Below are 11,301 nucleotides of genomic sequence, written 5' to 3'. Positions count from 1 at the left end.
CACCCCTGCCCTGGTGCCTCCACCCCTGCCCTAGTGCCCCCACTTCTGCCCCAGTGCACTCCCTTCCCTTTGCTGGGTGGGAGCCCTGCAGGCACAACTTTGGCCTTGCACCTTTGCATGTGGGCCCCAGTTCCCCACCTGCAGACCCCAGGAGGAGGGGGCACTGAGTGGGGGGCCAGGACACTGGCCGGCCCCAGCAGGATGGCTGATTCTCTGTGGGACAGGCGCCATGGCGTGTGCTGTAGCAAGAGCCACATTTAACCCTCACCACAGCCCTGGGTAAGGAACCAGGTCTGGAGTCCCCACCGTGGCCAAGGTCCACAGCTGCCTTCCAGGAATGTAACCCCATTCTGGACAGCCCTGCTCCCTACCCCTCAAATGAGCTTGGAGTGTGGGGGCTGCTGGGCTCTCCCGTGACGCTGTCATCGTCCCCCCATGGCCACCAGCTGCCAGAAGCCCCCAGCTCCTTGTCCTGGCGTGGGACCAGCAGGGCAGGGCCCCCTCCCCCACCCCGTTCCTGCCGCACGAGGTGGCCCCGCCCAGCAGGTGTGGGGGACCCCGGCGTGTGGCCTGTCCGCCTAGATAAGTGTGTGTTTGAAGCCAGGTGGGGTTATCGGGGCTGTGAGAGACTCATCCAGGTGCTCGGGGACACTCCTGGCAGGCGGTCTCATGCAGGGATGCCCCTAACTGTGCCCCGGCCAGGCTGACGGGTCTGTCCCCTGCAGGGGCCGGAGTCTTCTTCCTGTCCTCAGCCGAGGGGGAGCAGATCAGCTTCCTGTTTGACTGCATCGTCCGAGGCATCTCCCCCACCAAGGGCCCCTTTGGACTGCGGCCGGTTCTCCCAGGTGTGTGCCAGAGCGTGGCCTGACGGGAGGCTGCCAACAGGGCCCCTTGGCCTCTGCCCTGCTCCCCACATGCCCCTGAGCAGTGGCCGTGCTGGTGTCACTGCGACTCCTTGGGGCACAGCCCTTCCTCCATGGGTCTGAGCTGTTAGGATGCTCCGAGGCCACCGGTTCTGGTTGGGACAATTGTGTTGCTGCTGCCGCAGGCGGGTCAGCCAGAGGCCCGAGACCCTGGAGGAGGGCTCCTGGAGACCTTCTGAGCAGCCCCGTGTCCCAGAGTGGGGTGGGGGCCTTGCATGAGGTCACACGGACTGTGGGCTAGGGTCAGGACTGGCTCTGTCTGAGCCAGCATTGGGGCTGGAAGCCGCCTTGTGAGGTGGACTGGTGTGTGGGGTCTCGGCGTGCACGAGGGCAGGGAAGGGCTCCACAGAGCGTGCCTTGTCTTGTCCCACTGCTTCCCTGGTTGTGGCTGAGGCACCATTTGTCCAGATTCCTGGGCCAGGGACGGTGCTGAGCCCTGGAGGGGCTATGCTACCCTGGGCACTTCCTCCCAATGGGACGAGGTCTGTGGTCTGCTTGAAGATGACCTGGGAGGCCCCGAAGCCTTGTCACCACAGCTTCTCTTGATGGAGACCCAGGATTGCTGACTCTCCCCTCACCCCAGCGAGGCAGGGCTTGTCCCTTTGTCTAAGTGGGGACCAAGGCCGGCAGCCACACCGCACGTGGTCAGGAGCACACACTGGGGCCTCCTTGTGTGGACACCACAGTTGGAGCGGGGGCCGGGGGGCCACCTGGGCAGGACAAGGCGGGCAATGGGCCAGGTCCTCCTCCTCTCGGCCTCGGCCCCTCAAAAGGACCAGGGGGAACAGGCTAGGAAGGAGGCGTGTCCTGGGCCAGAGCCTGGCAGCTCAGGCTCTGCTGGACGGTGTGGCAGCGCCCTCTGCTGGCGCTGTCCTGCCTTGCAGCCGCAAATGGACGGGGCAAAGTGGACCACAGGGTGTGGACAGTGGGGCTCCCAGAGGGTCACTTGTGGCCCTGCCATGGTGTTGGGGCTGGACCAGGGTGTACGTGGCCCTGACAGTGCTAGGCTCACCGTGATGACAGCATGTGGACTGAGGCCAACGGTCCTGCGGGGAGAGGGCTGGAGGTCCTGGAGGAGAGGGCTGGGTTTCCTCCTCTGATCCTCTCTGCTGCAGACCCCGGCCCAGGGGGGCCCACCACCGTGGACGAGCGAGTGGCCCAAGAGGCCCTGGAAGCCCTGCAGCTGGAGAAGCGGCTCAGCCTCCTTTCCCACTGTGGCCGGCCGGGCAGTGGAGGTAGGGCGACCGCCGGGGCTGTGGGGAGGGGGCAGTGGCGTGGGGGCCCGGACGCCCCCCAAGTCGACCTCCACGCCTTCATTCCTCTCTCTCTGGTCATTCATTCATTCATTCATTCCTCTTCCTGCTGTTTATTAATTTGTCCCCCGACTCACGATGCCACAAACACTAAGCACTGTGTGGCCGTGAGAGCCGGCTGGTGAGTGGGTTTGGATTCCTTCCCACCCACGAGCCATGTGGCCTGGGTGAGGCTGCAGCCAATGCTTTTCGGTGTCACCATCTGTGCCCAGACAGAAAGGCTCAGGGTGCCAGCTGAGTGCTGGCCCTTGATAGTGTTGGGGGGGGGTCAGGGGGTGTACTAGATGGCAGCTCCAACCGAGGCCCCCATAGCCCCTACAGCAGCCTCAGCCCCTGCTCTCCATCTCAGGGGATGACCGCAGCCTGTCCAGCTCGTCGTCAGAGGCTAGCCACTCGGACGTCAGCGCCAGCAGCCGGCTCACAGCATGGCCAGAGCAGTCCTCGTCCTCTGCCAGCACGTCACAGGAGGGGCCTGGGCTGGTGGTGGCCCAGGCCTCCGGGGAGGCCGCGCTGGGCGCCTGGAGGCCACCCCCCAAGCCGCTCCGGCCGCGGCAGCTGCAAGACGTGGGCCGCCAGAGTTCCTCGGACAGTGGCATCGCCACCGGCAGCCACTCCTCCTACTCCGGCAGCTTCTCCTCCGTCGCCGGCAGCAGCCTGGATGTGTGGCGTGCCGGCGAAGAGTTTGGCTCGCTGCTCAGCCTACTGCCAGCGGCTGGGGCGCCCGAGCCCAAGCTGTGTGCCTGCCCACCGGGGACAGCCGAATACCAGGTGCCCAGCGCCCTGCGGCCCCATTACGACACACCCCGCAGCCTGCGCCAGGCCCCCAGGGACCAGACCCCGGCAGCGCAGGGCAGCCCTGACGACAGTGCCGCTGGGGACTCGGGTGGCCAGACGTCCACGGGGTGTCCCTCCGCCTGGCTGGGCGCGAGACGGCGGGGAGAGGTGACAGAGGCCCCGGGCAGTGAGGCGGTGCCGCCCAGCCCGGCCGCTGGAGGGCCCTTGGAAGCAGGCGGCTCCCACGCGGGACCCCCTCCGGCTTTCTTTTCCACGTGTCCCGCCTGTGGAGGACTCAAGGTAAACCCCCCTCCCTGAGCCAACACCAGCTGCTGCTGCGAGGGGGCTGGTGTTGCCCCTCTGGACAGGAGAGGAGGGGGCGCTGGGTCCCCACAGAGGAGGTGTCCTTTGTGCCGGTTGGCGCTGCCGGCAACTGTGCAGCTCGGTGGGGAGGGTGGGGCTGGGGCGACCACCCCAGGGCCGGCCTGCCTGTGGGGCGGAGCCTACCGTGGGGCGGAGCCTGCAGGACTCGGGAGGTTGGGCTTGGGTGCAGCTGGAAAGTGGAGGCTCTGGGTGGGGCAGGCGGGACCAGCAGAGCCCCGGCCCGGGATCAGGTGCTGGGCGGCGGGCGGGCGCTGCATCCCAGGGAGCTCCTGGCGTCCTGGGGGAGCTCAGGGGCCGGGAGGCCCCTCGCTGGCCAGCTCTTCCGCACCCTGCCCCACCTTTCAGCTCCAGGACCGCTGGCCCTTCCATCTCAGTCCGGGCCCCGCCCCCCATAGCGCAGTCACGATGCCCGCTAAAAATTAAATCCGTCCGCAGCAGCTCCAGACTCCCAAGTCCCCGGGAACTTGAGCCCGAGACTGACCTCCCTGCGTGTACGACAAGCTTCACCTGTTTGTCCCTCGCCTCCCCCCTTGCACCTGCAGGTGGCCCGTCCTATGGGGAGGAAACTGAGGCTCAGGAGGCCTAGGGACTTGTGAGGGGTGGGTCTCGTGACTCTGGACCCCCTTCCGGCTCACCCCACACCGGCCTGTTCCTCCCCGGATCTGAGTAGTCCCGGGGGAGGGGTGGGTGGGCCGTGCTGGCGTTGTGTGTGGTCGGCGTGGCAGGGTCAGCTTGCCAGGAGGCCCAGCTGCACAAGTGCTGGAAGGCCAGAGGTCAGGACCAGGGGTGCCCGGCTCCGAGGCCTGTCCCTTTGCATTCGGAGGGCTCAGGCTCTGCCTGTGGCCCTGCGTCCCTTCCGGCACCCTCCGCGTTCTGTCTGCTCACCTGCATGGAGTGCGGCTGCGTGGCCTGGCTCTGTGCGTCCGCCCTGCGATTCCAGAGGCACCTGAGAGCGGCGTGGCCAGTGCCACCGACTCTGGACTGCGCTTGGCTTCGTCCCACGCTCTCGAATCAGCTGGGTCCTGGCGGGCAACTCGCCTGTCAGTTCTGCTTCACACCTTCACTGTCGGCTGGAGACGTTCGTTGCTCTTTTACATTTTAAAAACCTGACACTTTGTAATAAATTCTTAGACTGGAAATAAAACGCTCTTTTCTTATTATCTTGTCCTTTTCCGTTTGGCCAGCCCTGGCCCTTCCAGCAGGGCCTTTGACTCTCTGAAATCCTGCGTGAGGCCGTGTGGTCTAGTGGGCCTTGAGGCTGAATGCGCAGCACGCGTGAAAAATGAGTGGTGGCTCCAGGACAGCCCAGGGCCAGTGTGTGTGCGCGTGCGCACACATTTTCATGTGTCGTGTGTGCATTCATTTGCATGCATGTGTCCTGTGATGCATGGTGTGTGCGCACAGATGTGTGTAACGTGTGTGCATGCACATGTGTGCATGTGTGTGCATGTGGTCTGTGATGTGTGTGCACACGTGTGGCACATTCCTGAATGTTCACTGGAGACCACAATGAGGTCCTTGGAAGTCCCTGGGGCTCAGGCAGGTGGCTGCTGTGTCCAGGTGAGGGGGATACTCTGCCTCCTGGGCCTGTGAGGGTGCTGGCCCGGTGCCTGGAGGCTGCCCCTCCTCCCGTCTCCCCCACATGGGCGGCTGAGCTCCAGGAACCCCAGCGCTGTCCCCCCTGCACATCCTGGGGCCACGCCCTGCCCTGGCATGCCCATTTTCACCCTTGCTTGCCCCCCTATGGGGCCAGCTCTGCCAGGGGTAGGGAGATACAATAGTCCTGGTAGGGCTCCTGCAGCACTGCAGCTGGGAAGGCAGGCTTTGGGGGCCGGGCTGGGTGGCCCCCGGCAAGTAACTACACCTGTCTGAGTCTCAGCTTCCTCTTCCATGGATGGGACAACAGTCCCTGCCTCCCTGGGCTCACCGAGGGTCTGGTAACATATGTGAACGCTCCGTGTCATCATCACCTCCACCCAGAGGGACCCTACCAGCTTTGTTGCAAAAAAAGGATGGGGTTTTGAGCTGCTGCTCCAAGCAAGCTGGGGTGGGGGTGTTGGCCCTGGAGGGCTGGGCTGCCTGCTCCCACTGGAGCCCCTTGTCATCGGGGCTCAGCCCTGCTCCCACGGGTCTCCTGCCCACAGACCGTGGGGGTGGGGCAGGCATCCCTCTGACCAGAGCAGAGGCCCCAGCGGTTGGGTGACGTCCCCCAACACCCCTGTGAAGTCAGGGAGGGCTGGCCCTGGGCTTCGCTTGCCCCCACCCCACCCCGTGTGGGCTCGAGTCTCTGTGACCGAGGCTGATAGCTGGGACTTGAGGGCAATCTGGCGGAGTGGGGGGAGGCAGGAGGGGTGGACTGTGGGCCGCCCAGGTGGGGACTTGGGCAAGTGGCCCTGGCCTTCTGGCATCAGCCCTTCGCTGAGGGAGGCGCCTGAGGACCTGAGTGGGTAGGGGCTGGGCTGTCGGAGTGAAATCCTCATGCGGAGGAGGGAGGGGCCCTTCATGGAGTGGCCACTGAGGGCCGAAGCCCTTTGGAGTCCTCATGTGATGGAGGAGGGCCCAGCCCCCCTACAGCTAGGGTGCCTCAGGGTCCCCTTAGATCCCTGGATGGCCTGGGGGGAGGGGGTGGGAGCACAGGGCCTCTGGCTTGGTGGAGCTGGGCAGGGTTGTCGCAGGAGACACTTACCTTTACCCAATCTCTTTCAAGTGTGCTTTTGGGGGTCCCTCCTGGCTCAGGACACCCCCGGGAGAGGCTCCAGTCTGCTGCTAGTTTTGCTCCCCCTCCCCGGGGGGTGGGGGGTGGGCAGTGTGGAGGCTTCTCAGGTACCATGAGCTTCCTGCTGAGTGTCAGGGCTGCGGCGACCAGAGGGGCAGACACTCACCAGGAGTCCTCCTCTCCCCGTCCCCCCACGGGGGTGGGGCCGCAAGAACCCCGAGTTAGTCCAGCCGGTGCTCAAGAGCCTGGCCCAGGACCAGGGTTGGGGGGCCGTGTCTTGAGTCTGGCAGCACCTTTGCCCTCCCAGAGAGCGGGTAGGGCTCTGCACCCCCATTCCAGCCCCCAGCCCCCTTGAGGCCCCCTGCTGGGGAGGCTGACCCTGGCAGGGGCCCGTCTTCTACAGGGCTTGGGAGACTGAGGCCCAGGCGGCTTGCATGTGCCAGCCACGGCCACCGTCCTCTCCTCCCAAGCTGCCGGCGGCAGAGTTCCAGGCTCTGAGGCCACCACAGTCCTTGGCCCCCTGGCTCTATGGGCACCTTGACCAGGCACCTGGAAGAGACCACTCTGCACTCTGCAGGGGGGCCTTGGCTCATGTCCCAGGGCCCCAGGCCAGGGAGTGCATGTCACACACAGCCTTTGCGCATCTCCCAGTGGCAGTAGGTGACAAGGCACGGCTGCGTGCAAGTAAAGCGATGTACAAGAACAGACTTGGTCTGGGGGCCCAAGTTGCCGACTCTTCTCCCCAAACAGGGTCATGCGGGTGTCAGGGCTCATGGTGAGGTATGAGACACATGGCGAGGGGCTCCTGGGAGATAAGGAGTCGGGGCCCAGGCTGGCCTCCTGTGGAGGTGGCCCAGCTCCCCATCCTGTGTTCCTCTTGGGGTTAGCGTGCCGGCTCGTGTCCTGAGTGCAGGATGAGTGGGAGCCTGATGGACAGACTGACATGTGCTCTCTTTGCTCTAGGGAGCAGCCGCCTCACCCCCTGGGCTCCTGATGCATCCAGGTAGGCCCGGCTTTGGAACCAGCTCCCACACAGCTGCGGGACGGGGGTCGGGGGACATGGTGGTCTCAGGGACAGCCTAGCCCGGAAGTCTGTACCAGACAGGGAGGGAGCAGCAGTGGGCAGCGGGCGACAGCGGCAGTGGACAGGGCGGCAGCATGCTGTTGGGAGAAGCCCAGCCTGGGTGGGATGGGGCCGGGCTGAATGCGGCCAGGCTGCCCGGGAAGGGTGTGTGGACGGAGTGGGCAGGGCCAGGGCTGTCCTGGAGCCCCAGCTTTGAGGAGGGAGCCATGTCCCTTAGGTGACAGAGAACAGAGGTGACTGATGGTCCAGGGGACCCAGCGATGGGCGTGGCGAAGGTGATCGTAGTGGGGGGAGGCCCAAGCTGGGAGAAGCGGGTAGGAGGTGAGTGCCAGGCAGACGCTGGCTCTGAGCCTAGAAGGAGGTTGGCCTGGGGTAGGGTGCAGAGGGGTGGCTGGAGGTCAGGGGTCAGCTGTGTGCTTTGTTTCCTCGGCGGGCCAGGGGTCGGGCCCTAAGGAGCTTAGATCCCACCATCATCTTCAGCGGCACAGGGAGTCTGTTTGGGGCCAGACCCTGCGGGCAGAGCAGGGCCCAGGCCGATCTGGTGTGGACATCAGGGGACAGGAGAGAACGGGCAGGGCCATGGGCAAGCCAGGGCAGACAGGGTCCCTGTCGGGATGCCGCCCTCCTGCCAGCTGCCCGCTTCTCAGAGCTGCCCCTGCCCTCCAGGTGCCTGTCACTCAGACACCACGTGTAGCCCTGGGGACAACGGGCGGGGATGTGGTTTCTGTCCCCCCAGCAGCCGCTGCCACGGCTCTCATTCTACTGGCTCTCTTTCTGCCGGCACTGGGGCGAGGAAGGGGGTTGTTTCCTGCGTGGGCTCCCCACACATGGGTGGATTTACAGAAAACTCTCGCCTCAGAGCAGGACTTTCTTGGGATTGAAAACAGCCCATCCTTTGCTTGACAAGGATGTGAGTGGCCAGAGCAGGGCCAGCTCCGTGACTTCGCCATGCCCACGCAGGCCCTGGGGAGCCAGGGGGAAGCGGCCATTGGAGGGCAGCAGGTCTCAGGCGGGGTGACCAACCCACCCTTGCCCATGTCAGCCTGAGTCTCCCATCCCGGGAACACCTGGGTCCTTGGAGGACGCGGATGGTGGTCCCAGCAGACTGGTCGCCGCTCCTTTTCTCTGCAGTAGGGCCACAGGCAGGCGAGTGCAGGCGCCACCACTCCCGGCTGCGTCTCCTGGAGGTCTGGCTCCGTCGGGGTCTGGGGCCACTCCTGGGAGCCCCGTGCCCCTTGGGCCTGTGCATATGAACCCTCCGAGGTGTCCCTGCTGGGGCCAGTGAAAGCAATGTGCAGGGACAGCCGTTTTCATCTGGTCGCAGGTCTTGGAGGACCCCAAGCATCAGTGCTAATGTGTTTAACTTCGGTAAAGTGGATACAACATCTGGAGAGGGAGTCCTGCCCCCCAGGGCCCATGCAGTGACAGGAGGGGTCTCCCTAAGGCCCCCGGGATGGGCAGGGTGGGGAGAACCGTATGACCTGTGTTGGTTCATGGAATCAGGTGGGTGAACCCACATGGACCTGGTCTGTCCAGCTCTGCCAGGGCAGCTGGCGGGACTCAGGGCTGCTCTGGCCTCTGTCTCTGTGCTGGGGACCAACAAACAGTCGGCGTGCCCCCTCCCCACTGGCCTTGCTGAAGGGCACCTGTGGACCTTGAGAAGGTGCCCTGTGCTGGGACAAGGCTGTGAGCAAGGAAGATCTGCCGGCTGGACACCCCGTTGGCCCCAGGGCTTGGCTCCCTCGGATTAGAGAGCAGGTGGCTCAGACAGGTCCCGTGGGGCTTCAGCCCTCCCCTGACCCCCCGCCACCAGATCCCAGGCCCCAATCCTGAGGCAGTTGGTCTGAGTCCCTAGGCCTAGCTGCGTCCTGAGGTCACTGGACCTCAGGGAAGAGGGAATAACTTGAGTCTGACTCCCTGAAATGGTGGCAGGTCCCCCACCCCATGTGGCTGTGCCCTTGGGGACCCTGGGGGGCAGGAGCGTGAGAGGCTGCTGGAGGATGGCTAGGTAGGGCCTTGCCCCTGGCCCCGTGACCGGGGTCCTTCCCCCTAACGCTGGGTAGCTACGTGAGACGTGAGACCTGAATCCTTCCAGAGCCGTTTCTTGGATGGAGAAAGGGGACTTGAAGTGCCTGGGGCCACCGCGGAGGAGCCGTCGTTGTGGGTGGAAGGGTGGGCCTTGCTCAAGGCAGGGAGCCTCCGTGGTGACCCACCAGTCCAAGGAGGGTCCCTAAAGCCTGGAGTAGGTGGGGTGACCCAGGAGGACAGCCAAGGAAGAGGGCTGAGGCGTGGACAGGGTGCGGGTGTCCTGCTTGCGGGGGCAGGGCACTGGGGACCCCAGGAGGAAGTGGCTGGGAGGGGTTGTGGGGTGGTGAGGGTCAAGGGCGGGCGGCAGGGGTGCTGAAGGCAAGGAGTGTGGTCACGGGCTTCAGTGGCATGGCGGACAGCTCTGCAGTGGTCAGCCCGGTGAAGCAGGCAGGTGTGCACTGGCAGACGCTCAGTGTGAAGGGGAGAGGCGGGCGGCTGCCTGGCTCAGGGAGGGGTGTGGGCGGGGTCTCAGGATGGGCAGCCGTCCAGGAAAAGCAAGGAGCCCCCAGGCCCTGGAGAGGTGGAGGGAGGGGACGTGAGGGCTGGGGTGGCTGGAAGCTCCTCGCTGCAGTCTTGGGGTCAGCTCAGCCTGTCCTTGCAGGAACCCCGGGGCCCGAGGCCCCCAGCTATGTGAACGTCCCCGCCAGCCCCTCCTCTCGGAAGCAGCTGCACTACCTGGGCCTGGAGCTCCAGGAGGTTGCAGCAGGGGTCCGAGGTGCGTCCCCACACGGGTGGACGGCCACTGGGGCCTTAACCCAAGCCCAGGGCTCCTCCCCCCAGCCTGAGCTGTGTCCCCACTCAGCCCCTCGGGTCCTGCTGGGTGGCGCCCCCGGTCCCAACACCCTGTCCAGGCTGAGGCCTTTGCTGGGAGGGGTGGGCTCTGTGAGCTGTGACGAGGGCTGACTCATCTGGGGCTGCTTTCAGGGGCTGGCGGGTCGCACTACGCACAGATCGACCTCGCGGCCACGGCGGCGGCCCACAGGGCGGGGGCCCAGCACGCACAGGCCCGTGAGGAGCGACTGGCTGAGCTGGAGCCCAAGAGGAAGGGGACCCCGCGCTGAGGCCTCCACGACTAGACAGCCACGCGGCCGGCCGACAGCGGGTCCGAGGGAAGCTGGCCTCCTGGCAGTCACCTGTGCCGCGTCCCAGAGGTCTGGGCTCCTGCTTCATGGCCTCCTGGCCACAGGGTGGGCATGGCTGGTTCCGAACCCTCCCCGCCTCACTGGCCCCGGTGCACAGAGCTGCCCCTTCCTCTGGCCTTAACAAGTCCCTCTGGACCCCAGGTGGGAGGCAGCATCCTGGCTGCAGGTGGCAGGCGGCCCCGGGACGCAAACCGCCCTCCTCTCCCCAGAGGTGGTGCCGCCCAATTGATGACCCGGCCGGGCCCCTCACATGCAGAGCTTCCCGCAGCGCTGGGTGCACGGACCTCCAGCTGACCCGCGCCACTCCTGGGGCATCGGCGCCGAGCCTGGGACGGTGTGGCGGCCAAGCCCCGACACAGGAGGACTGTTCCACGTTCCGACCTGCCAGGCCACCAGGGTGGCCCCCACACGCGTTTACTGGCTGCATGGCTTCTTGGGACCCATTACAGTTAGTCATGTAAATAGTTTAAAATCCTTAATGTTCTATTTTTAACAATGCACATTATTTTCCTGAAGAGCAAGCTTTCTCCCGTGTGCCGTGTGCAGTGGGCTGAGGCTTTGCCTGGCGGACCCTGGACACAGTCCTGTCATCCTGACATGGCCGAGGGGCTCAGGGCCAGATCGGCCCCACCATGGCGGGTCTGGGTGGGGGTTTCCACATGTTTCTCCCTGATGATGCCTGTGGCTTTGGGGAAGTCAGGTGACATTTCCGTGACTCAGTGAGCTGGGGGGGGTGGCCCCCCGAGGTCTGGATGCTGAGAAGCTGCCAGAGCTGGTGGTGGGATTCCTGGCATTCCTCCCTAGGCCTGCGGCGTGAGAGTGCAGCCCCGGGCTGCGTCCTCCTGGTCTCAGAGATGGGGCTCTGCTCTGCCTGGCC

The 11,301-nt window shown here is 65.3% G+C and overlaps 1 protein-coding gene across 5 annotated transcripts in view; it reads left to right on the top strand.

Moving 5' to 3' along the window:
• Positions 1-10,934, top strand: part of DOK7 (docking protein 7) — a 27,743-nt gene extending 16,809 nt beyond the window's left edge. For 2 of the 5 annotated variants that reach the window (XM_019658065.1, XM_019658064.1), the window contains exons 5-10: positions 726-845; positions 2,039-2,158; positions 2,586-3,310; positions 7,074-7,113; positions 9,884-9,997; positions 10,207-10,934. In XM_019658065.1, coding sequence (XP_019513610.1) covers positions 726-845; positions 2,039-2,158; positions 2,586-3,310; positions 7,074-7,113; positions 9,884-9,997; positions 10,207-10,343 — 1,256 coding nt within the window. In that variant the 3' untranslated portion in view covers positions 10,344-10,934. Of the gene's footprint in view, positions 1-725; positions 846-2,038; positions 2,159-2,585; positions 3,311-3,829; positions 4,553-7,073; positions 7,114-9,883; positions 9,998-10,206 lie in introns of those variants that run through there. The other 3 variants (XR_002125694.1, XR_002125695.1, XM_019658066.1) reach the window with 3 other exon arrangements.
• The last annotated feature ends 367 nt before the right edge of the window (positions 10,935-11,301 follow it).

The sequence above is a fragment of the Hipposideros armiger genome, unplaced genomic scaffold, assembly GCF_001890085.2.
Source record: "Hipposideros armiger isolate ML-2016 unplaced genomic scaffold, ASM189008v1 scaffold_282, whole genome shotgun sequence".
NCBI classification, from domain to species: domain Eukaryota; kingdom Metazoa; phylum Chordata; class Mammalia; order Chiroptera; family Hipposideridae; genus Hipposideros; species Hipposideros armiger.
This window is presented reverse-complemented; position numbering and strand designations above follow the sequence as displayed.